Here is a 27,143-nt window from a genome sequence, read left to right as displayed (position 1 = left end):
AAAAAGGTGTTTGGAAGGTGAACAACCCATTCAAGAAAATTTCACATGCTTAACGTGATGGGCATTCGCCGACTGCGAAACTGCTGCGTAAAATTAGCTGGGGGAAAAATTAGCTGCAAATGTTTTCGGAGTTTTATAGATTTTTCGGCGAAGCGAAACGGCACAGATTGGCTCATCACTAATGCTTAAAGCTGAGCTGGGTGACTGTCTCTAGGAAAATAGTGTGCAACATCCAGAGAGACACTTGTTAGTCACCTAGGAAATGCTGTGCCTTAATGTATCACACAGGACAATTTCCAACAATGTACTTCACTGCTAAACATGGAACACTTCGTTGCTATAAAAAAAGATATAAAACATGAAAATGACATTCAGTGTACTTGTAGTTCAGTGCAATGTACACAGTTGTGCTTACCGTCAATTGCTGAAAGGAGAACACGCGAGTGATCATATGCAATTACATTTGCATATCTATTCTTTGGTTTGTTCACCTCCAAGTTGGAATGTTCCCATGTGAATTGTTGCCCTGGGTCTATAGACTGGTAATAAAACATGAAAAGAAAAATATATGTATATTTCAGTCACTACTTTCAATAATATATATATATATATATATATATATATATATATATATATATATATATATATATATATATATATATATATATATATATATACAGTTATATGTAAAAGTTTGGGAACCCCTCTTAATTCTAAGGAGTTTTGTTTATCATTGACTGAGCTTTCAAAGTAGCAACTTTTATTATATAACATGCCTTATGGAAACAGTAGTATTTCAGCAGTGACATCAAGTTTATTGGATTACCAGAAAACATGCAATATGCATCATAACAAAATTAGACAGGTGCATAAATGTGGGCACCCCAACAGAGATATTACATTAATACTTAGTTGAGCCTCCTTTTGCAAATGTAACAGCCTCTAGACGCCTCCTATAGCCTTTGATGAGTGTCTGGATTCTGGATGGTGGCTTTTTTAACCATTCATCCATACAAAATCTCTCCAGTTCAGTTAAATTTAATTGCTGCCGAGCATGGACAGCCTGCTTCAAATCAACCATTCTAGAATATTGTACTGCTCCATCTGCATAAATGCCTTTGTAGATTTCCAAGTATGTTTAGGGTCATTATCCTGTTAGAATATCCAACCCCTGCGTAACTTCAACTTTGTGACTGATGCTTGAACATTATTCTGAAGAATTTGTCAATATTGGGTTGAATTCATCGTACCCTCGACTTTAACAAGGGCCCCAGTCCCTGAACTAGCCACACAGCCCCACAGCATGATGGAACCTCCACCAAAATTGACAGTAGGTGGCAGGTGTTTTTCTTGGTATGCAGTGTTCTTCTTCCGCCATGCAAAGTGCTTTTTGTTATGACCAAATAAATCAATTTTTATTCCAAAATGACTGTGGCTTGTCTAAATGAGCTTTTGTATACAACAAGCGACTCTGTTTGTGGTGTGAGTGCAGAAAGGGCTTTTTTCTCATCACCCTGCCATACAGATGTACTTTGTGCAAATTGCGCTGAATTGTAGAACGATGTAAAGATGCACCATCTGCAGCAAGATGTTCTTGCAGGTCTTTGGAGGTGATCTTTGGGTTGTTTGTAACCATTCTCACAATCCTACACATATGCCGCTCCTGTATTTTTCTTGGCCTGCCAGATCTGGGTTTTACAGCAATTGGCCACCTTAAATACCTTTTCTCATGATTGAAGTATTTTTTGTGATCCAGGTACTTTCTGGAGCACTGGGATATACAGTATCTGTCATGTGCAAAACCATCAGAGCACTTTTAAAATTAAAGGCCAGATGTTAATCCCCTAGTGATTAACACAGAAACCTGGTTTGAAACGTATTGATCTTCCTTCTAGTGCCAGCCGTAAAACAGCTTTAGATAAAGTGACAGTGTATTGGAACACTGATAACTGGAAGTGAGAAAAAGATACACATATTGGCATTCACATCTTTGAGGTGTGACAGACCAATAACTCATATAAAGCTTGGCCGTAGTAACAGGTTTAATGCTTGCTCTAATGGTTTAATGGATAGATCTTTAAGAGGATTCCTAGTAAATGCCACGCCGATAATAACCCTGTCACTAAAAACGATATAAATTATTACCAGACTCATTTCCTTGAACAAAAAAAACCGAACAGTTAGCTGCCGAATTAAGCATAAAAAAACAGTGTGCAAGGTCTAATATGGGTGAGCAATAGTCTTGTAAATTTCAGGTGGTCTTCTCTAAAATAAAATGTGCTTTCCTTGACTAAAAACAAAATAACCCTGTGAATAAAGCATCTTTCTGTTAGTTAATTATGATAACCTTTCAAGTTTTGGATTCAGTATTTAAATCTGTAGCGAGATTATTTATCTCTCAGCGGCAAGATGCAACGTTAGATTCAAAATCAACTGTCAATTATCCAGGACTTAATCTGTATCAATCTAGCACTATCTGGACTAATGTTCCAGTAGCTTTGTATTATTTAAATACCCAGTAAAAGACATCATTTATGGCATTATATAAATTGAAATCATATTGCGGTCTATCAACGTGCACAGCATACAAAACGAAATCACTCTGGAGTGAATATTCTTATTTTGACCATAATGCTTTAATAGTAAGGCTGTGCAGGCTGAAATGAATTGCATTTGACCTCAAATTCTCACCTCTTCAGTGATAGAATAATTCCATTCTAAATGGCTTATTAGATATTTGCCTGCAAAGTAAGCCCTGCATTCAAATAGCACAGCTTATTTCGTTCTACAAGACTTTGAAGCCAAAAATTGTTAGTGGCTGGTTTTGAAACAATTTAATATTTTGATGTTGCTAACTATTTAACTCCCCACTGACCCACATAAATGGTACTGTACTCACGCATATATTGTCCATAAAATGACCCAAAGTTTATGTTATCAAAAATGGACAATAGGGTTCATGTATGAATGTAAGTCACAAAACTGTATGCACCCATTGTGAGCAAACAGTGTATGAAGATAGCTGTGCCTATTCAGCCTACTCTGATGAATTGCATTTATAATTAATTCCAATAGCAGGAAGACCAGTAATTAAAACCTGGTTCAAGGAGGTATTACTTTCTGGGTTCCTGTAGTGTGTTGCACATCTAAACTAAACTGATTTGCATATCAACAGCCTGGAAATTGCATTATTCCCACATACATTGACTAAAAAATAACTTAATCTAGACACTTTATAGCCTGAACCGTAGTGCTGTGTATGCGAGTGTTTGCTATTCTGCTACTATTCTGGGGGGCACATTATGGGTTAAAATCATGGCATGGCAATTTGGTTGCATTTTCCCCCCTAGCACTGAAGTTTTAAAATGTATATCACTTTTATTCATAATTCGCCCATATCAAGTGGAAAATTAGACCCCAGCTTACAAACATTCTTTAAAGAGTACAGATCATTTGAAACTCAGAAAAATCTATTTTCATTATAAGTTGTCTCGTTTTTTGTCTCCTGCTGGGAGCGAATCATTGCACCTGCAATGGCTTTCAAAGTAGCAGCAGTATTTGCAGCTTATGTATAATATTCTAATGGTATAATGGTGTACTTGTGAGCTGAGTCTTGGAACAAATGTGCCTTAATTTGTTACCTTGCCTTATAGCTTTAGTTTCTTCGGTGGAATCAAAAGAACCACTGTATCATGGAATAGACAAGGAGCTCAGAGAAACTCAAGATGTCTTTCCAATCTCAAGGTGAGTTAACTGTAGGCAACTATATTTATAAACCTTGTGTGGGCGTCTATAATGCATTAACATATGTGTACTACAAGGGAGTATTTGTTGGACTTTATGTTTTCCTGTGTAGATTCTTTTTTTCTATTGTATTTATCACAACTACCACTATAATAAATTGCAAAAAAGATGGAGTAGAGCCTGAGCCTGTGACTTTATGCCAGTGCACAAATGCAACGATTATATTTGAAACCACAGTATCAAACGATCATGTTGGCAACAGTTAAAATTCCAACTGCACATCTTTGCTCCTAATCCAATAAAAACCTGCTAATGTGTTAGAAATCCCTTTTACACCATTTCATTTTGCTGGTAGGGGCATACTTGTGACAATGAAGATAAATGATAATGATAGTAGTGAGTTGATATCACATTAGGGCTACTAATGTAATTAGCAAATCAGGGGGAAAGTCATGAATGAATTAAACTTAATGGTAATCGTAATAATGCATTTTGCTACTCTACACAGTAATAAAGTAGCGATGAAAAGACTTTTTATAAATTATTATATGAATTAAAAAGAACTCTGCTCTGTATTGTTCATAAGTCATCTCTGAAGCTAAAGAAATAACAGTGATACTCCACTTGCAGTTATAAAAGTGGTCTATTAATATTTCTACTATTTGTTTTGAACCTATGTAGGCAGCATCAATTTACTTATATATACCAATACAGAAAGGATGCTTTTACTCTTTTAGTAAAAACCTTTGCATTATGGACACAGAGCTATTTCCCTCACAATTATCATAACGCAGACCATAAGCATATTCTTTTATACCTATTGTGTTCTTTTACACCTAGCAAGTCTTATTGACTTACAATATCTTCATTTTTTAAAATATGAACTTAATTATTTCATTGAGTCATGCAAAAGCGTGTTCTCATTAAGCACTGATTATAATTGATAACTATTGAGTCAGTGACTATTTCCCTTAGGAATGTGCACACTGTGATGTCAAGGGGGACAGTGACAGAGGGGAGGGGAAGCGGCAGAGGGGAGGATCAAACAGCAAAGGGAAACGACTATGAACTGGGGGGGAGAGAAGAGGTACCAGCACAGCGCCCCCCTATAATTGTGCCCTAGGCATGTGCCTCTTCTGCCTACCCCTAGTTCCGGCCCTGGGAGGTGGGAAGATACAACAAGTTTTTAAAGACATTATCATAAACAGCAGGATTAGTTCTACCAACTATTATGTAGAAAGCTAATGCTATACATAGTACTGGGATACCATTCAGATATATATTGATATATACAATATGTACAAAATACAGTCAGGGTCTGCATTAAGGAAATCACTCATTAACTTCTACACAAACTTGCATGACATACCAATTAAAACTTAGTAAAAAATAAACTGAAACATTGGATTTACACTACAATTAGCAAGTGTGACTATGAAGCATTTATGGATTGTATTGCCTTGCAATTGTTTCTATGTTTCCCGTTTCTATAAAAACAATAGGGGTAATTTAATAACAGGTAACTGGCAATGGAAAAAAAATTTGGCTTTGCAGGTAAGTAAAGAGTTTATAGGCATGACACTAAGAACACCTTATACCCACTGAATGCCCTTGCTAACATAATAAGAAGGAGGACCAAATACATCCTTTTTATACTATGCAGGTGGTGACCGCTAGAGAGGTGGCCCCAATTATGTATATAAACTTAAATAACAACTAAATAATAAAGCTACCAAATGAAGATAAAATGGCCCACAGATCCTTAAAGGGGGTGGATCACCTTCAAACAACCAATTGGTTTCAGATAGATCACCAGAAATAACAACTTTTTCAAATGACTTTCTATTTTCTATGAGTGACCATTTTTCTAGTATTGAAGTGTATAGTGTCATTTCTCCTTCTGAAGCAGCTCTGGGAGGGGGGGTCGCCGACCCTGTAAACTGTTCTAAATGGATACATTTAGTTGATACATTTCTTATCTTCTACACAAATTTAACTTCTACACAAACTTGCATGACATACCAATTAAAACTTAGTAAAAAAAAAACATACAACGTTCATTTTAAGAGCAATCGATTTAGTATTCATGCTTAGATGTTACTTTCTCACTTTTCCACAAAGAGTAAAATATATTTGGAGAGACAATCTTGGAAAAGATCACCTTGCATCATCCTGGCCAACAAAGCCTATTTTTCAAGACTGTTTGAAATTACAGATTTATATATATAAATGGAAGTTAGCACATTAGTCAGGATTATAAATTCCCTCTGGGTGCTTCAATTTCTTTCCAGATTCTAAGAATGTACTGGCAGGTTAACTGACTACTGATTAATGTAACCTTAGTGTTTGTGTAAGTTTAAAAAATACAGCCATACCTCATATTCTTGAGAAAACTTTAAGTTGTCATTAGCTTTCAATCTTTCAATGTGATCTTCAAGTTCCAGGATAGGAATTGGAGGGTGGTTGGCCATACCTGTGATGGTAAACAGAGGACTTGTAAAGAAATCCCATTTTGTGCCTAAGTGACCTAAGTGATATACAGGGCAAAAGCAACTTGCGATGTGCCAGTATAGGATGTTGTACAATATGTGTGAGAAGCAGGCAGATAGTTTAGTTACTCAAAGCAGGACATGCTCTGGAGAGATGAGATTTAATGCATGAATAGTCACCAAGCATAGTCCCAATGTCAATATGCCAAAAAGAGACATTACTGTGCAATGAATCAATGACATTAGCTGGGTAAAGATAGTGATACGGTTAGACTAGAGGTAGAGGGTTACTTTGAGTAATGACTGAATCACATCAAACCCTTTGTTCTGCACATAATGGAATGGAAATCATTGGATTAGATGTTTAGAAAGAGGTGAAAGAGTTTCCTCAAACAGAAGGCAAAGTATTCGTAAGAGCGGAATTCATGTGAACATATGCATAATTAAGAAAAACTAACTTGAAGAATGAAGGTTACGAAGGTAACCGGAAACACCTGAACCTGCAAAGGAAATGTTCGTATTTAACAAAAAAAAAATGGATATCTTTAACCCCTTCAGTGAGCAAGTGAATAGCCCACCAGCATTAGTGACACATTGTGTTTACCAGACAGTAAGGCATTAGATGTCACACTGGTGCAGCCAAGCAATCGTGGGTAACATTCCCCAAGCACAGCAAAGGGGTTAAAATACTTAACTACCTAAAAATTGTATTTATTCAGTTCCATTTGGGAAGTAAAGGGGTATCACATGGAATGGAATGAAAAATGTAATAAGCGACAAATAGATGTATTTTTTCACTGAATTATGTAGTCCTCTGATTTCATTAACTGATAACATGCAAGACAGGTATAAAAAGGCTACATGCAATCATATTCTTAAGACCAAAACTTCTAGAACAGATTAAAACATGGGACATTGAAAGCTTCAAAAACGTTTTCACGACTAGCAGATTGTAGAAGTAGGGGTTGTGGTCTTTCATTCTTTCATGCTTTCTATCTCTCAGGTGATCCAGCCCTGGTCCCCTTAAAAATTACTACAATCTACTTAAGGTGTAAACATCTTTGTCTTATGATAAACAGGTTAAGTAGTAAAAAAAACAAACAAAAAGTAAACATGGAAAAGGGGGTTACCATATCAGTCAGCCAGCTCCAGATGAGTAACTATTCATAATCTATATAAACTAGTGTCTGAGGTACAAGCCCCAGTCAATCATTGAGTATGGAATGGGCCTTAGATTGTTACAGTAAAATCATATTTGTAGCTTTAAAACAGTATTATATCGCTACACAATCTCACAGAGATAATATGCTCTTGAAAACTGTGACCTAATAATAGTTTGTGCTTAAGTCAAAGCTGGCTGGCAGATCTGAAGCAGCATACCCCAGGGAATTTGCTATTGACTGTGGTGAACAACATGGATGGATTAGGGGGCTTAAACTGGACTTTATGGTGCACAGATTTCATCACCGCAAAAGTCAGAAATCAGTCTTAATTGGGTACTTAATCATTCACATAGCTTTTTAAGAGAATCAAATTAAAGGGTGCACTTTAAATAGTCGAATATTTTCAAGGCAATGCATAAAATGCATATAGGGATGGCTTGTTTGTGTTGGTTTTAAATCCCTTTTAATTAAAAGCAATTATTTTACTATATCCCTTTGCAAGAATAAATATGGACGAGGGATTCACTACACAAAAATGACAAAATATAACTGGGACAATTATAAGAAAAAGAATTATCCCCAGGTCCAGCTCAAACACCCCTGTTAATATATGGTATTGAATAATCACCAAAAAAAACATTAGATTTATAAAGAATGGTCGGTGGCTGAGATGAAGAATGTAATAATAAAAAAAGACTTGTACAGAAAAAAAGGTAACAGAGACAAAGATGTTTAGACCTTTTTGAGCGAACCGTGGGAGAGAGTTATTATCATATAAGGACTGAGTGTCAGTTTGGCTAGAGAGGGAGGACACAGAGCCAATCAGTGAGGAGTAGGGGACTGAATTACTGTTCAAAGCTGTAAGAGTAAAAGCCAGTTGGAGATGGGAAACAAATTAGTAACAATAGAGTGACATTGTTCAGTTTGTACAAGACACATAAAAGAACCTGAACATACATGGGAAACATACATACACTTCAATACACCGTTAGATCTTGTATGCGTTTATGTGATTTAATGAAACTAAATCCATTACTGAAGAACAAAGGTTTTGCCTATTTTGCCAAGTCCTGTGGAATCACACAGAATTACCTGATGGGTATTGGCATTAACTAATGCATTTGTTTTTAAAAGAAGATAAATTACTTTAGAGTTGGCAGTCAGAATGTTATTTTGGTTCAATAGTTCTTTCTAAATTGTATCCAGATAAAACTCTAAATGCTTGAGCATGTCTTCTCAACTTATCTTGAAAAAAAAACATTGAAGCCATTTTGTCAAAGTCTTCATGTATTTCTGCAATGCTTAAGCCAATCATTGACCTCACACCATTTTGAATAGCTGCATCAACAATTCATTATACAGACTAATAAATCAGATTAGGTTATATTCATAAAAAGCCACCTGTTTTAAGAGGTTATGGTCATATTCTTACTCAAAAGCCACGAAGTCGGTGGAAATTAAATGTCACCCGTGCCATCGGTCTTAATGCCGTGTGTCCTTGAACATCAAACTCTAACTATGAATTTTAGTTTAGTTCTTTAGTGCTCTCTGCTGCAGTTTTACTTGAAGCTAGGGCAGATCAAAGAAGCAGTAGCCATGTTTTGCTTATTAATTATTCCATAATCATTCTAATAAGTCCAAAATTAGAAAATTTACGAGGTCACAATAACATTTTTTATTAACTAATAAAATGCTACTGCTGTTGGCCTTGCCCATGTTCCCACCAGTGAATCATTTCCCATGGTTACATACATACACAAATTTGAATTTAAAACCACCAACGTAATTTTGAATTTGAATGTGAGATTTGTCACACCTTGACCCTGGAAACAGTTCTAATTCGACTATTCTCTACCTAAAACCTGCCGAGTTCATTTTGCCAAGCTTCGCTTCTAAAATGCCTCGCCATAGACTTCAATGAGAGAGAAAAAAAGGTTGTATGTCAAAAAAAATTAGACACTCGTCAAAAAAGATTAAATAACAGTAATGATAATTATTATTTTAAATGTGCAAGCACTTGCTAACTACCTGTTTAATTTACTGAGTTATAAACAGTCTGAATAATCTATTATCATAGAATCATAGCAAAAAACATGGCTTCCATACAGCATTAATTCATTTTATCGCTAATAAATCTCTTTGCATTGTATGTTTTCTGTAACCTGGGAAATGATTAATTTTACTCTGTCTTTAAATTTACTTTTGCCTTGTTATAGCTGGTAAATTAAAACACAATGGAATCCAACTATAGTTATTAATGGGAAGGATTAACCTCCAGCCCCTAAGGGGTTTCACAAACAATGCAAGGATGACAGTTGCATTACTGGCAGCTAGAGGGTTAACATTTTGCAGATGGGCTTATCATTTATTGAAGCTTTTTCTTCATATTATTTTAAGCTTATTATTTTGGGGTTTGGGGTACTTACTTTCTTCATTTTGCTTCATATCAAAAGGATACATACAGAATTCCCGGAACTGAAATTCAATGCATGTTTCCAAGCTGCTTCACAGATCAGTGGCTTATAATATCCATAGCATTTAGATAAGCAAGCAGGAGGAATTGTGTTTATTACCTGGAGTTTGAAAGTTAAGCCTTCTAAGCTCTACTGGGTCGGTGGGGTTATGCGACGGAATCTCTTTGCTGTTGGGTAAGCTGCTCTTCCTAGAGTCCGATTCAGTCCTCTTCCTGTATACCAAAACAGAAAGGCAAAATGCAATGACAACGTGGAATAAGAGATAGCACAGGGAATACAGAGACACCGTTTTAGCTATAATGCAAGCACAAATCCACCGTAAAATCATATCGCTTCCCATGAATAAAATCTTTTTAGTGCAGTAGTTACCATGTTTATTTCTCTTTTCACATGCATATTAAAGGACACATAACCCAAAAAATATATTGTTTTTTGCCTAATAACAGAAAACACAATTCTAAGCAACTTTCCAAATTGTCAGTACTTTAGTTATTTGTAAATGTAATTGCTATTGAAAGCAGCATTTCCTTAACTCCTGCTTTTTACCTTTTAAACAGTGTTGCAAAAGTCAGTCTCCTCCAGCAAGACAGGTCTGTCAATCTGTTGGCTGGTATTACATTGTTTCAAATGCCAGAGGCACCAGGGCAGAGAATAGAAACACTGCTTTCAATAGTGATACAAATACAAATAATTTAACATATAAAATGTGTAATGAATATGTATATTGCAAAGTTTCTTAGAATTATGTTTTCTTTTATTAGGCAAAACATACATTTTTGGGTTGACATGTCCTTTAAGGACCATTTCCGGTTTTTGTTATAGATTACATTTTTGGCTAACTAACTATATTAGAAACATTTTTTTTATTTACCCAGTTTTTATTTTTATACTTTACAATTCCTTTAATAATTATTTTGTTTTATTCATATCTGTAGGAAAAGCCAATGCTGAAAAGGCTCTAATGAAGACTTAAGTGAACAAATTAGCATGAAAACAGTGAAATGCTTTACTTAAACCTGAACAATCATTAGCTTTCGAAGGAATAAGCAATTATATGTCTAAAGTTCTGTAAAACACGTGCTTCTAAATCCAAATGTATGTAGATAATTTGCCCTATGAAGAATGGAGAGAGATCATCAGGGCCGGATTTACATAGAGGGTGCCCCTAGGCCCACTGCCGTTCGGCGCCCCTGTCCCCTCCCCTTTATTCGTGCAAATTTTCATCATCAATGGGGAAATTTAAAAAAATATTGTATCTCCAGCGTATTCCCAGTGTTTTTGAACCAAAGTAGGTGTGATTGGGCATCATGCCGCCCCCCTAAAATCCTGCCACCCTAGGCCCGGGCCTAGGTGACCTTTCCACAAATCCGGGCCTGGAGATCATGTTAAATGTCTAAAGAGTGACTTCGAAAAACATGTTGGCCCTAACCCTATTGCACAGCTCTACCGGAACGGTGATGGAACCATAGACTTTAAGCTCATATTTGTGATGCATGTAAGGGATTTTTTTTTTGTGCAGCAGGTCAGTAAAAACAATAAGTGGGAATTAGCTTTCCTTTAACAATAGCAGGTAAAAACTAACAGGTGTAATTATTTTGTTTTAAAGGAGAAGGAAAGGCTACAATAAAGTAAGCTTTATCAGAAAGGTCTATATTAATACACCAGTAAACCATCAAGTAATGCTGCTCTGAATCCTCTGTCAAAAAAACCCCCACTGCATTTCTTTCTTTCTATTGTGTATACATAGGCGTCTGTATCAGACTTCCTGTTTTCATCTTAAACCTCCAGGGCTAGGGCTTGAGCATGCTCAGTTTGGTCCTCTCCCCCTCCCCCCCCTCTCTCCCTCCTCCCCCCCCTGTTGTAATCTGATCCCAGAGCTATGAGTGAGCAGGGAGAAACTCAGGCAGGAAGTAATGTCATACCAAGCTAATATGGCAGCTGCTATCCTAAACAAAGAGCTGTTTACTCACGTATGGTAAAGCATTCTGCAGAATACATATAGGGGCAGATTCACTAAGGGTCGAATTTCGAAGTTAAAAATACTTCGAAATTCGACCCTCGAATTGAAATCCTTTGACTTCGAATATCGAAGTCGAAGGATTTAGCGCTAAACGTTCGTTCGATCGATCGAAGGATTTTTCGTTCGATCGATCGAACGATTAAATTCGAAGGATTTTAATCCAACGATCGAAGGAAAATCCTTCGATCAAAAAATCACAGGCAAGCCTATGGGGACCTTCCCCATAGGCTAACATTGACTTCGGTAGCTTTTAGCTGACGAAGTAGGGGGTCGAAGTTTTTTTTAAAGGGGAAGTACTTCGACTATCGAATGGTCGAATAGTCGAACGATTTTTCGTTCGATTCGTTCGATTTCGTTCGAATTCGAACGAATTTAACCAATTCGATGGTCGAAGTACCCAAAAAATACTTCGAAATTCGAAGTTTTTTCATTCGAATCCTTCACTCGAGCTTAGTGAATCAGCCCCATAGTGTTATAGCTTGCACTATTGTAGCTAATCTATTGGCAATAAACTGCTTTGGTAGCTTTCCTTCTCCTTTAAAAGAGTAAACCAAAAACGCTACCTGCTGAAATGGCATCTTAATGGCTTACACCAAATATCTTGACTACTATTAAGATTTGACAATTGTCCTAGTCCTAATAATGTTTTTCCATTTGTGCATGATACAGTAATTGTTCAAGTCCCGGAATGTTAGCTGTTTATAGTTTTATTGTAAACTGCTTAGTAACCTAAAACACTTTAAGCTATTTTTGCTGACTCTATCCATCATGTGCATATTTTCTCCATGGGAGATAAAAGCTGCTTTAAAACGACATTCCTATGTCCCAGCAGCAGTTGTTTTGACAGCTGACGTTCACTTTGTAAAAAATAAAAATGCTATAATCAAACCCTTTTAACAGAACACGTATTAATAAGCAAGGAACATTTTTGAAACAAACTGGCCAAAAGTAATGGTGTTGTTTAATGTTGTAACTAAGATGAACACGTTTTTCTGCAGGCAATAAACAATGGCTTTATTTAAACATATGGCTAGTTGTTATCTAGACAGCCTTGGCTAATTCCCTGTACACATGCCTAACCACTGCATACTCGGTGTATTAATATTATGCACTTTTATACAGGAGAATATTGCAGCGAAGCTAGAGATCTAGCTGAGCTGTTTAATGTGCCCGCCAAAGAAAATCATCCCATTCCTATCTTAATAAAATCTCCCCAGCCGCACCATTTTGTGTAAGCTTTCCAGTTCACGTTAACATAACAAAGGAGAGTTTATTAGATGTATGGCGGCATTGCAAACATTTAATTAGTTGCAGGAGAGATATCAGTAAACTGAATACTAAATAAAAGTGATACGGTGGCTCATAAGCAGCCTTAAGATGAAAAAGTGAATCAGTTCAGTGACTCACAATCAGCTCCCCTTACTAAGTTACAAAGCTGAAATATGAATGTGCTTTTACAATAAAGGTTATAGTGTTACTGTGACTCATTCAAACCCCACATTATTTAGCATAACAAAGGGAAATAATCCTTGCTTAATTTTAATCGCAGAGAGTATATTATACCTTTACTGACAAGTCAAAAGAAATCTCTTATTATCTATCTTTGATGTTGAAAATGACACCTGAGGAAGGGATTGGGTAACGCACCTCCCCGAAGCGTTGTATTTGGTGTGATTTGGGAACTCATGATCTCATAAAATAAACGCTCACTTTTTTTGTTTGCAAGTGGATTGGAGCTTTTTGTTTCTTTACATATTGGATACTGGAAGGAAGGTACCAGTCGTATCCACCTGCACTCCACTTTTTATACTGAAAAATATTACTGGATATTGTATCTTTCCACTGTAAGAAAAGTTTTATTCAAATGGTGCAATGATATTACAGTTTGATGAGTGTCTAAAGGTTGCTGCTTTTACAGTCTGCACCTTGGTAACATGTGATTACCACGCCCTAATTAAAGGTTTATGGTAGGACTCCACGAATGATTTTGTTGCGATCCGACGCGCTGCGACAAAACGCATGTGACTTGTCGCATGCAACAAAAATAAGGTAAGAGATAGTGACTGTTGGATGCAGACACAACGTGCAGCATCTGCATACAACAGTCGTTTAGCATCGGATCAACGCTGCAACACCATGCGACATTTCTATCTCTTACCTTATTTTCGTTGCATGCGACAAGTCGCATCGCTTCGGATCGCAACAAAACCATTTGTGGAGTCCTACCCTTAGAGTAAAGTATGCAAGGACTAAGGCCAGTGGTGCATATAATTTTTTCAGCTGTGGGTGATCTGACAAATGCAGAACTGGTCCATCAGTGTGCACACAGGGCAGAAATGCAAAATTATGCATTTTTGCACTAAAACCCACTTGTCAGTGTGCAGACAAGATGGGGTGGACAAGATCAACTCTACCTTTTTGCTGCTGGTCTGTCTACACCAGTGGAGAAAATAATGTGGCGGTTATTTATCAAAATATTTGAAATAAAGTCTGACCAAGCTAGAATTTACCACAATTTACCCTTATTTATCCTTAAGAAACCATGGAAAAATTATATCGGAAAAAAACACAATTTTTTTCTGATTGCCGCATGAAAAACGACATAATTTAATAATAATAAATAAAGGTAGGACTCAACGAACAAATTTGTCGCGATCCGACGTGCTGCGACAAAACGATGTATGAGATAGAATTGAGATAGATAGAATTGAGATAGAATTGTCGCATGGTGTCGCAGTGTTGAACCAACGCAACTGTCGGATGCAGACGCAGCGTGCCGCTTCTGCATCCGACAGTCATGTTGCGTTGGATCAACACTGCAACACGAAATGTGAAATTCTACCTCTTACCTTATTTTTGTCACATGCGTTTTGTCGCAGCACGTAGAATCGCAACAAAAACGAACATGGAGTCCTACCCTAATAAAATCCAAACTTTTCTGATTTGACACCCAAAAAAGTTCAAATATTTAGTGAAATCGATGGAAAAGCCTGAAGTGTTCGAATTATGGCACGAAACCCAACGCAGACCATACTATTTTCGAATTGCAAATAGGGCCTCTGCCATTTACTTCTACAGGACCTGACAGGTTGAAGATGGAGTATTTTTGTATTCTGACTTTTTGCATTCTCGGGCTATAATAAATCTCGAAAAATATTTGAAATAAAGTCTGACCAAGCTAGAATTTACCACAATTTACCCTTATTTATCCTTAAGAAACCATGGAAAAATTATATCGGAAAAAAACACAATTTTTTTCTGATTGCCGCATGAAAAACGACATAATTTAATAATAATAAATAAAGGTAGGACTCAACGAACAAATTTGTCGCGATCCGACGTGCTGCGACAAAACGATGTATGAGATAGAATTGAGATAGATAGAATTGAGATAGAATTGTCGCATGGTGTCGCAGTGTTGAACCAACGCAACTGTCGGATGCAGACGCAGCGTGCCGCTTCTGCATCCGACAGTCATGTTGCGTTGGATCAACACTGCAACACGAAATGTGAAATTCTACCTCTTACCTTATTTTTGTCACATGCGTTTTGTCGCAGCACGTAGAATCACAACAAAAACGAACATGGAGTCCTACCCTAATAAAATCCAAACTTTTCTGATTTGACACCCAAAAAAGTTCAAATATTTAGTGAAATCGATGGAAAAGCCTGAAGTGTTCGAATTATGGCACGAAACCCAACGCAGACCATACTATTTTCGAATTGCAAATAGGGCCTCTGCCATTTACTTCTACAGGACCTGACAGGTTGAAGATGGAGTATTTTTGTATTCTGACTTTTTGCATTCTCGGGCTATAATAAATCTCGAAAAATTCAAGGGTTTTTTTCACAAAAAATTTGGATTTTATAGTAAACTCAAATTTTTAGCATTTTTAGGATTCAGACTTAAAATAACCCCCTGTGTGTGTGCTAATGGTCTGTAATAAGGGGCATACTTATCAAGGGTCAAATTTAGAGTATATGGGAGTTTATAAAAACGTTGGGTGAAAAGGACCAACCCTCAAACTAGAATCAAATTCGAATTGAGTTCAATTTGAGTTTTTTTCACCAAAAAAAAAAGTTAAATTTAAGAAATTTTTTTTTTTACACCAAACGACTCCAAATTGATTGTAGGAGGTCCCCCATAGGCTAAAACACCAATTTGCCAGGTTTACGATGGTGAATGGTCGAATTCAAATTCTTAAACGGACAATACATGATAAATTTGAAATTCGAATTTTTAATTTTTTTTTAAACTCGAATCGAATTTGGATTATTCCCTAGTTGAATTACACTTAAATAAACTCAATTCTAATTTAAAATTCAAATTTTCAGTTTGATCCTTGATAAATCTTCCCCTAAGTAGAGAGGTTTAAGGAAGCATTACTTTTTTTTTTTTAAGATCAATAGCCTTTCTTTAGAAAACTATGCATTACTGTATATGTCAGAAAGCCATTCTCACTGGATTTGCCTCATAATCTATATACATTATAGAGGAAATAAAATCTAGTTATTGCTTTGCTATTGCTCATTTCTTACCTGTCGGGTTTACTACTCCATTTTAATGCAGCAGGAAAAGACAAGGTGGAATGTTAGTCTACTGACACTTATGGATTATTAAACTGATACAATGTGCATGCAATATAATCACAAATGTATAGTAGACAACACTTTAAAAAAAAACAAAAAACGGTATTGTCTAAATCTAATACTATCTTATTTTAATATACCAAAGGTTTGTTCCTTCATATAGTAAACCATTGTTTACTCTCAATGGTCTAAACATCGAAGTGGCATCTGGACGTTGCAAACTAGATAATATTTATTATTACTTTTCCATGCAATGGGGGCCATTTGGGGAATTAATGTTTATTGTTAAATCTGAAACACAAGTTATTTGAGAACACTTCCATTATCTTCCTTTTTGGCCACTTTTGGCCATGTCACAAACTTACAGAAAGTGAGCCTGGACTACTTGCTTAATAGACTTTGTATTTGCATAAAGCAAGCCTTTGACATCACGTTAGAATCTATTTACTTTAAAGCAAAACAGAAAAACAACAGCAATGAGAAAACATGCTTTAACATACAGAGGTGATTGGAAAGGCCTTTGAAGCTTTTCTTTTGCTCTGTAAATCATTTCTTCGATGTTTATTTGAAAAAGTCCCCATAATTTCACTATGGAACCTCTTCTCTTCAGCATTCATCATAACATACATTGATTAAAAACAACTTCCAATTTTTGTGGAAGGACTTATGAAATAGCCAAACATGATATTCAGTATGATTATTGATATTTCATGCCAGCTGGATAAATATAGATTCTTAATAAAGGAGAATAGTCAAACAATAAAAGCTTTCTAAAGTGGGACTGAAAATAATGATGCTAATTTGTATGTTAATGGTTGTTAAAGCTCTCTGGGGCTCATTTATATAGTTTGCGCATAGCATATTTATTCGAAAATGGTTGTATTGCTCATGCTTTTTCCAGAACACTAAAATATTGCACCGGTGTACCTGACTTTCCGGTTTTCGTGAATTTGCATTGAGAATACATTTTCGCAAATGGCTAGCAAATGAGTCAGGTGTTTGAGTGAGTGTGCCCAATGTGCTTAAATTCACAATTTGCCAAACTGTTTTGTGAATAATTTCTCTGCCACCAAAGTTGTGGCGTAATTCAAAATGCAGAATGCGCACATAATATTCACAATTTTTTGCCATATTTAAAAAGCTCTTATAGACATTCGCAGTGTGAAAAAAAAATTCCCAATTCTGTTTGCACACTCTAATTCAGCTTTATAAATGTAACCATGTACAGGGCAAGTATATTCACTATGTGAACCAATCTGCCCTGCGCAAAGTTTATAAATGAACCCTTCTGAGTCTTCTGTCCTGGCAGCAAATGTATTTATTCAAACAATGTGAGTAAGCAATATACAATCAAACGATATAATAATAACAAGTAAAGTAAGTTAATTGTAAGCATAATTGTATTTTTATAAGTAGATAAATTCTAATGGTGTAATAGTGTAGGGATGTGAAAATCTTAGACACCCTTACACATTACAGACAGGCTCATCCCTAGTAATATGGACACCTCAGTGGGTCCCTATGGGGACCTTGTGCTTATGTAACCCCTGTAGTTCACACAGTGTACACCAGATGGCACTGTACCAGAGAATAAAAGGTTTAGGAACCATGTGTTCTGGGTCCATTGCTTTAGCCCAACCAAGCAGGCTGGAAGGGAACCAGTAGTGCTGACCCTAGGTGCCTTGGCCCTAGTAATTAGACAGCTATACTCGATTATAGATCACTCTAGGAGTGATAGAGAGATTATTTAGTTGAGCAGCTCAAGGCTCCGCCAAGGAGATTAGAGGGATTAAGATCCCAGGGTATTTCTGACCCGGAGTAAGGAACCAAGTGTTGAGATAGGGATGATAGGAGTTCCCCTAGTCTGCCACTGGAAGATATCCTGTAAACTGGGCAATACCCATCACATGCTGTCAACTTACTCTCTGCTGTTTATTCCCTAGCCTGTGGGGATTCAGCCTATACGTGCTGTGAGTATATGTTTCCTTTATGCTGCTGTGTATGTTCTATACTCCATTGTGGATCAATGTGCTGAATGATCTATGTGCTATTATTCAATAAACACAGTTCTTGGTTCAAACGTTAAAGAACTACTGGCACCCATCATTGTGCTATCGCACCCAGTTACAGTCACACTACACCCTGCCTCCACCGCGTTGCGAGGGCTTACCCCTGAAAAAGAGAGCTCATCTGTGGTCTCAGCCCACAAAGGAAAGTAGCTAACACTGCCCTGGCACAAGTCAGTTTACTATAGCGCTACAATAGTTAAAAATGGTGGGTCCCACTATGAACAACCACAGGGGCAGGTCTGGGGAGCAAGGACATATGCTTTCCTAAGGAATACAGTGTATTCAACAGGTGCAGGCTGAGGCAGACATGATGGCACTGCTTAATTCTATAAATAAGAGAACCCAAGGTATTTGACATAAATTGTTGTTGCAATGCCCTATTCTCCATCAGCAATATTTACGGCCTGAGGAGTTGCTTCCTGTCTATCACAGGATGTCCCCTGTTTACAAGTAGTGACAAAAACCGTTTTTTTGAAAAATGTGTTCGCTGTAAAGCTTACCTCTTATAAAGAAGGATAGCAATGACAATGCAGATGATAAATACCACTGCAAGGACTGGTCCAACAACCCATATTAAACCCTCTTCTTCATCTGTCATTGGCTGAGGGTCAATTTCCATTGAGACAACTGGGTCAGAGTATGGGCTTGTTGCAAACATTGCCTGTAAAAATAAAATATGTATAATATATACTAATGTCAACAAACAATCATTTAAAAAAGCAAATTGCCAAGTGCTTAGGGAAGAACATTCTGTATATTTAATTTGTTAGCCTTTAGTTCTCCATTAAAGGCCATCATCCTTGGTAAGCTTTAAATTGCAAAGACCATTGCCTTTTCATGCAAGAACATGTTTGTTCTACTTGTATTTTATTTGTTCATGATCGTTCTATGCAGCTGCCTGTATATATCAAACTATCTTTTTTTTTTTTAATGAATGACATTCTCGCATTTTGGGAACGTACAATTTCAACCTCTTTCAAAAAAATCAAACTGAACCTAGTCTGCATGTGTGTGTGTGTGAATATGCTGGGGATTTAGATTGAAAGTTCCAATAGGGCAGGTACTGATAAAGATGAATCTGAAGGAGAACCTATACAATATGCTGGGGACTTTTATAGTTTACTTTTTAGTTCTAAATTACATTGTTTACATTGCAAATAATTCACTCTACCATTTAAAATGTTATTCTTGAACCAACAAATATATTTGTTTTAGCTATAATATTGTCATGGAGGCAGCGCTGCAGAATAGAACTGCTCTGAGGAAGCTTTAGTTTCTTCCCTTCTCATACTTCCGTACAACCCAATTCCTGTTAGCATATTCCTGCATAGCAGGGTTTCTCCAGCTTGGGTGCTATTCACATGTCTACCACTAGGTGGGGCAAATATCCATATCTATATATCCTATACTGTACAAAAGAATTGAGGCTAATAACCTACTGGCAGAGAAATTCCTGAAACCACACCAAATTATTGGTAAGCAGTATAGGTAGTTTTGCCTGTTCACACACTTGCTATAATTGAGGAAAGAATCAGCAGTGCTATTAGCCCATGGAGGCATGAATAGGTCAGGCAGCTGATTCCATCAGCAGAGGTGTCAGGGAGCTGCTGTCTGCTTACCTTCCCATTGTTCTGTTGATAGGCTGCTGATGGCCTGCTGGGGGGGGTGATATTACTCCAATTTGTAGTGTAGCAGTAAAGAGTGACTGAATTTTATCAGAGCACAAATCACCCGACTGGGGGCACCTGGGAAACAGACATCATATCTAGCCCCACGCTAAATCTCAAAATTAAATAAAAATTTTAAAAAAAAATTATTTCAGAGCAGCATTTTGCTGGAGCAGCACTATTAACTGATTTTTTGGAAAAAAAAAAGTTTTTCCATGACAGTATCCCTTTAAGCTTTGTCTTATATGTCTTATGTAAGAGTTCTCATATAATACATACATATGTTTCAGGTATTGATATGATACAGGCAATCTGTATGTTTTCTTCTATATAGTGGTGTGGAATATGTCAGTCCGAATAATAATCATAATGATAATATTATACAGTATATGCATTTATATACTCATGTTAAATTGAAATGGGATGAACAGAATATCTCCAAAAATATTTGTTTACACATTGACCACATACAGATTCACTTTACTGTACGTAAAAAACATTATTCTCATATTCTCTATCCAAAGAAAATACTTTTCATTTTTCAGAGACATCTAAAAATATATTTCTGCTGGGAAATTCACGCCTCAGTACTTTCATAGTGATCTCTGAAAGCAAAGGTTATCAATCTCATTGCAGCCAAACAGTAAAAGAGTTGGTTCCACTTTCATTTGACCATGACCAGTAGTGAAATTGCAAATCATAATCGATTACAGCTGAAATAATTAAAAGGTAGTATGATTGTGGCCAACATGGCGTTCTAAGCAGACATATGTAAAGGGGCTCTCTCACAGCCCAGATTATCCTGACCGCCAACACACCAGGAAAGGGTCTCAATTTGTGTTCCCCTTCTACCCAACCACAATGGAAAAGCACAGCCATAGAAGGAGAGCAGACCAGTCGCACAAGTACTTTCAAACACCACAGTCTGAACCAGTGCTAAAGACCAGGGTTCTGGACCTGCGTCGCCGAGGGCCAAGGGCTCTTAGTAATATATTAACAGTGCTGGTTATTCCTTTCTGTTTTATTGGAATTGATTTATAGTCCTTTTAAGCAGTGGCATAACTAGATGATACTGGGCCCCAACAGCAAATTCATTTTAGGGCCCCCATTATATTGAGAGATTATCCTGTTTTACCAATATATTTTGAAATCGCTCATTAATTATGGCTTCGTCGGGACCCCTATCCCTCCTGGGCCCCCCTGCAGCCACAGGGTCTGCTTCCTCTGTAATTACGCCCCTGCTTTTAAGAGTACTTATCCTTCATAATAACTTTGAATATGATATGAAGTAGATAACACTTCTCGAAGACAATTTGCAATCTTCGTTCATCTTCATTTTGTATTTTTTTTTGTTTCTATTTATTTTTCTGAAGTGCTCAGGCTTAATATTAAAGGGCAAGTCAACCCCAAAATTAAAATTTGCCTAATAAAAGAAAACACAATTCTAAGCAACTTTCCAATATACAAATTAACAAAAAACAATAGCTATTGACAGTAGCATTTGCTTAACTCCTTACTTCCCCAACAAAGACAAGTATGTTAATCAGCTGCCTTGTATTACATTGTTTCAACAGTCTGAGCCACCAGGAGAGAGAATAGACACAAACTCTCCTTTCAATAGCAATACATATACAAATAACATAAAAACGATAGAAAATATGTAAAGAACGTATATTGGAAACCTGCTTATAATTATGTTTTCTTTTATTAGGCAAAAAAATGCAACCAAACAACCATTTGAAAATCACAATTGAAGAAGGAAGAATATCAGAAAATATGACCATAGCAGGCAGTTGTTTTGGTTACTGGAGGCAATCCCCCCGACAACCAGACAGGATTTTTGCTTTCCTCCAGGAAAAAGATGAAGACCAAGTGAAATGTCAGTTAACACAGATCCATCTATAACCTACTAAAAGTTAATTTAAAAGTGATCTTGCAAATAAATTGATCTGTTACTACACCATGACTAACAGGGGGCTTGCGTATACTGGGATGTGTAGTTCTACTACACATGTTCATCCTGAGGGAAGGAATTATATTGGTGGATGATCAATTAAGGATAAAAATTGCCATATGGCCATATCATATTGCAACTACGTATGTGTATAGTCTGCTATAAATAGTCTCAATCCTGAAGGGAAAATAACTCAGCTTTGCACCGATATTTCTGTGTCTTTGCAAGAAATCAATGAAGCATGGTATCAAAAGAATCTTTCAGTTGTGACCCCAATGAGTACAGCTTACATACCGATTCCGAGTGCTCTATTACTGCTAGTACAAAGAACACATATTCTTGTCCATTTTGAAGTTGCTTGTTCTCAAATCCACCATACTGTTTTTGATCTCCCAATGTGAACTCTGTTGGAAGAAGATCAAAGTGAGCAGCAATGTATGGTTTCTGCTCAGCTTCTCTTCTAAATCGAAGACTCCTCCGCTTGCGTGAAATGTCCTTCAGTAACTAGAAGAAATAATGCGACAAAACAGTAAAAACAGGGCACCTTAAAGATACATTTATATTTGATAAGTGCATACAACCAGTCATAGATTCACATGCCTTGCTAAAGCGGAACTGGCACAGTAACAGTTGCTCAGCTTAACATTTTTATCTGCTTGGAGTCAGACTGCATTTCTTGGTTGATTGCAGCATATATCAGCAATCTTACAAAGAACATGACTTGGTTGTTTGCAGCAGGAAAAATGGTTGTATGCAAGCTAATAAACCCTATATTATTCAAAACCTGTAAAAGATACAAAATTGTAAAACCAATTGGGATATATTTCAAAGAGGTCAGCGCTAATGAAAGTTTAGGGGAAAAAATTTATTGAAAAAAGGGAAAAATAGAAAATATGAAGGGGCCCATTTACTTAGCTCGAGTGAAGGAATAGAGAAAAAAATCTTCGAATTTCGAATGTTTTTTTTGGCTACTTCGACCATTGAATGGGCTACTTCGACCTTCGACTTCGAATTGAACGACTATTTGACCATTTGATAGTCGAAGTGCTGTCTGTTTAAGAAAAAACTTTGACCCCCTAGTTTGCCACCTAAAAGCTACCGAAGTCAATGTTAGCCTATGGGGAAAGTTCCCATAGGCTTTGCTAGCTTTTTTTGGTCGAACAAAATGCGTTCAGTCGATGGATTAAAATCCTTCAAATCGAACAATTCCAATTCGAACGAATATCGCTAAATCCTTTGACTTTGATATTCGAAGTCAAAGGATTTAACTTCGACAGTCGAATATCAAGGGTTAATTAACCCTCGATATTCGAATTTAGGTAAATTTGCCCCAAAGTGTAGTTACATAGTTACATAGTTACATAGTTAAATTGGTTTGAAAAAAGACAAAGTCCATCAAGTTCAACCCCTCCAAATGAAAACCCAGCATCCATATACACACCCCTCCCTACTTTTAATTAAAATTCTATATACCCATACCTATACTAACTATAGAGTTTAGTATCACAATAGCCTTTGATATTATGTCTGTCCTAAAAATCATCCAAGCCATTCTTAAAGGCATTAACTGAATCAGCCATCACAACATCACCCGGCAGTGCATTCCACAACCTCACTGTCCTGACTGTGAAGAACCCCCTACGTTGCTTCAAATGAAAGTTCTTTTCTTCTAGTCTAAAGGGGTGGCCTCTGGTACGGTGATCCACTTTATGGGTAAAAAGGTCCCCTGCCATTTGTCTATAATGTCCTCTAATGTACTTGTAAAGTGTAATCATGTCCCCTCGCAATCGCCTTTTTTCCAGAGAAAACAACCCCAACCTTGACAGTCTACCCTCATAATTTAAGTCTTCCGTCCCTCTAACCAATTTAGTTGCACGTCTCTGCACTCTCTCCAGCTCATTTATATCCCTCTTAAGGACTGGAGTCCAAAACTGAACTGCATACTCCAGATGAGGCCTTACCAGGGACCTATAAAGAGGCATAATTATGTTTTCATCCCTTGAGTTAATGCCCTTTTTATGCAAGACAGAACTTTATTTGCTTTAGTAGCCACAGAATGACACTGCCCAGAATTAGACAACGTGTTATCTACAAAGACCCCTAGATCCTTTTCATTTAAGGAAACTCCCAACACATTGCCATTTAGTGTATAACTTGCATTTATATTATTTTTGCCAAAGTGCATGACCTTGCATTTATCAACATTGAACCTCATTTTCCAGTTTGCTGCCCAGTTTTCCAGTTTAGACAAAGCACTCTGCAAAGTGGCAGCATCCTGCATGGAACCTATAGTTCTGCACAATTTAGTATCATCTGCAAAAATAGAAACAGTACTTTCAATGCCCACATCCAGGTCATTAATAAACAAGTTGAAAAGCAATGGACCTAGTACAGACCCCTGCGGTACTCCACTAACAACACTGGTCCAATTAGAAAATGTTCCATTTACCACCACTCTTTGCAGTCTATCTTTTAGCCAGTTCTCTATCCAGGTACAAATAATATGTTCCAGGCCAACATTCCTTAATTTAACCAGTAACCTTCTGTGTGGCACTGTATCAAATGCTTTAGCAAAGTCTAAGTAAATCACATCCACTGCCATCCCAGAATCGAGGTCTCTACTTACATAGTAATTACTATTAAAGTTGTAGTTCCACAATATATATAAATATAATAAATATATATTATAATAAATAATATTATAATAAATATATTTATTATATTCGATTTACATCTTATGTATTTCGGTGGTGTAATAGTTATATAAAATAGAGAATAATAAATATATATAATAAATATATTTATTATATTATATTATATTTATTATTCTCTATTTTATATAACTATTATACCACTGAAATACATAAGATTTAAATTATTGGGATTATTGGCTTAGCGACGATTTCATCATGTGCCGTGTTGATTTTTAAATCTTGAAGATTTTAAATGTTGACGATTTTTAAGGGGCCGATCCATGAAGCTCGAGTGAAGGATTCGAAGTAAAAAAACTTCGAATTTCAAAGTGTTTTTTGGGCTAATTCGACCATCGAATGGGCTACTTCGACCTACGACTACGAATCGAACGATTCAAACTAAAAATCGTTCGACTATCGACCATTCGATAGTCGAAGTACTGTCTGTTTAAAAAAAACTTTGACCCCCTACTTCGGCAGCTAAAAGCTACCGAAGTCAATGTTAGCCTATGGGGAAGGTCCCCATAGGCTTGCCTAAGTTTTTTTGATCGAAGGATATTCCTTCGATCATTGTATTAAAATCCTTCGAATCGTTCGATTCGAAGTATTTAATCGTTCGATCGAAGGAATAATCCTTCGATCGTTCGATCGCAGCATTTGCGCTAAATCCTTCGACTTCGATATTCGAAGTCGAAGGATTTTAGTTCCTAGTCGAATATCGAGGGTTAATTAACCCTCGATATTCGACTCTTGATGAATCGGCCCCTAAATGTTGAAGAATTTTTAAATGTTGAAGAATAAACAAGTTTAAAAAGCTTATAGTTAAAATCTATTCTGTTAGCCACTAAGGGGTTTTACATTAATTCAACTTATTTCCATTTCTTCTAATGGATAACACTCTACAATACTCCTTCAATATACTTTTGTTTTATTTAACATGACAGAACATAACAACATTAAAGAAAGGTTAATGGAGTAATCTGCTTTTGTAGCAAAATCGCTGATTTTCTGGGACTTAATCCTATGATAATATTATTGCACAATATTGTATGACCTCTTCAACATTCAAAAAGAGCACAACAAAGCAAATTAAATTATCAGAATGTTGTTTTTGGTGAATGCTTCATTTAATGTTCTTCAACTGCAAAAATGGACTGTGAGCTGGCATTCGGACAGGTGTTTGAGAGGAGGTATGTTCCCACCACATTCCTTTCCTATGGAATGTAAAGGCTCCAGGGTATTAGATTGACCGAAAGTTTCCTGTTTTGTCCTAACAAATGTTTGGATATGTTGAAAGGATTAGATAGCACTGACTCTCACCCTCTCTCTGATCAAAACCCCCTAAAACAGCAGATTTATAAAGGTCGCCATACAAGGGAAAATTTAAGCTTTATGCATTTTTATGCTTTTGATGGGCATCTCACGGGAAAGATCCGCTTGTTTCAGCGACCTTGAAAACCACAAATTATTTAGATTATTGTACAAAACCCAGTGGAGATCATGATACTATATCTTCCAATTTGTAAACGGGACATCTGCCATTGACTTCTACATGACCTCGGCAGGTCTGAGTTGGAGTACTTTTATATTTGGACTTTTAACAGCATTGGGGTTTAATGAATCACAGAAAATTTGAGGTTTTCTTTCTACTAAAAAATTGTGTTTTTCCCCTTTAAAACTCTGACCAGAAAAAATCGGAGTTTAGTAAATAACCACCTTGATGTGTAAAATGCTCAAAGCAGAAAGTTCTGTCTGGCAATTAGCGTAGATGCAACAGAAATTAAATTTTAATTAGTAGAGGGCTTGGCGATTATCTGGTGGGAAACTCTAAGAATAGATGTTTAAAATTTACAGACAGCTATATCAAAACTTGTCTGGTAATCTGCAGGGTCATTCATTATTAGATCAGTTCAGAATGAATCTTTCTGAATCCATCTGTAATGATTATGGATCTGAAAACATTGATTGGTCCATAATGATCTAAAAAAAAAAAAAAAAAGATGTACCCAAGTGTTCTAGTTATGGAGGGGTGTATATCCTATTACCAGTGGTAACATGCTGGCTTTTGACATGCCAGAAAATTATTAATGGTCAAGTAACCACTATCTTTAATATTTTAATGCATAAATAATGCAATAAAGTCTCACTTCCGTTTTAAAAAGGTGATGTGGCGACCTACACTTACGTGTGCGCTCCAATGTCCTGCTAGTCAACTTCTTTTTAAAACCGGAAGTTACTTGCCCCGCTTTACAAATGATTTTCAGCCTCCCTTCTCCCTCC

General features: G+C 36.6%; 1 protein-coding gene across 50 annotated transcripts in view; it reads right to left on the bottom strand.

Moving 5' to 3' along the window:
* ptprd.S (protein tyrosine phosphatase receptor type D S homeolog) overlaps positions 1 to 27,143 on the bottom strand; it is a 998,444-nt gene that overhangs the window by 41,250 nt on the left and 930,051 nt on the right. For 23 of the 50 annotated variants that reach the window (XM_041574091.1, XM_041574084.1, XM_041574112.1 and 20 more), the window contains 7 exons: positions 22,465 to 22,674; positions 19,050 to 19,210; positions 16,430 to 16,444; positions 9,970 to 10,082; positions 6,692 to 6,733; positions 6,120 to 6,217; positions 416 to 539 (listed from right to left, as the gene is read on the bottom strand). In XM_041574091.1, the coding sequence (XP_041430025.1) occupies positions 416 to 539; positions 6,120 to 6,217; positions 6,692 to 6,733; positions 9,970 to 10,082; positions 16,430 to 16,444; positions 19,050 to 19,210; positions 22,465 to 22,674 (763 nt within the window). 50 annotated transcript variants of the gene reach the window in all.

This window comes from Xenopus laevis, chromosome 1S (genome assembly GCF_017654675.1).
Source record: "Xenopus laevis strain J_2021 chromosome 1S, Xenopus_laevis_v10.1, whole genome shotgun sequence".
In the NCBI taxonomy this organism is placed as follows: Eukaryota; Metazoa; Chordata; class Amphibia; order Anura; family Pipidae; genus Xenopus; species Xenopus laevis.
Note: the sequence above shows the minus strand (reverse complement) of the source record. Positions and strands in the feature narration are given on the sequence as shown.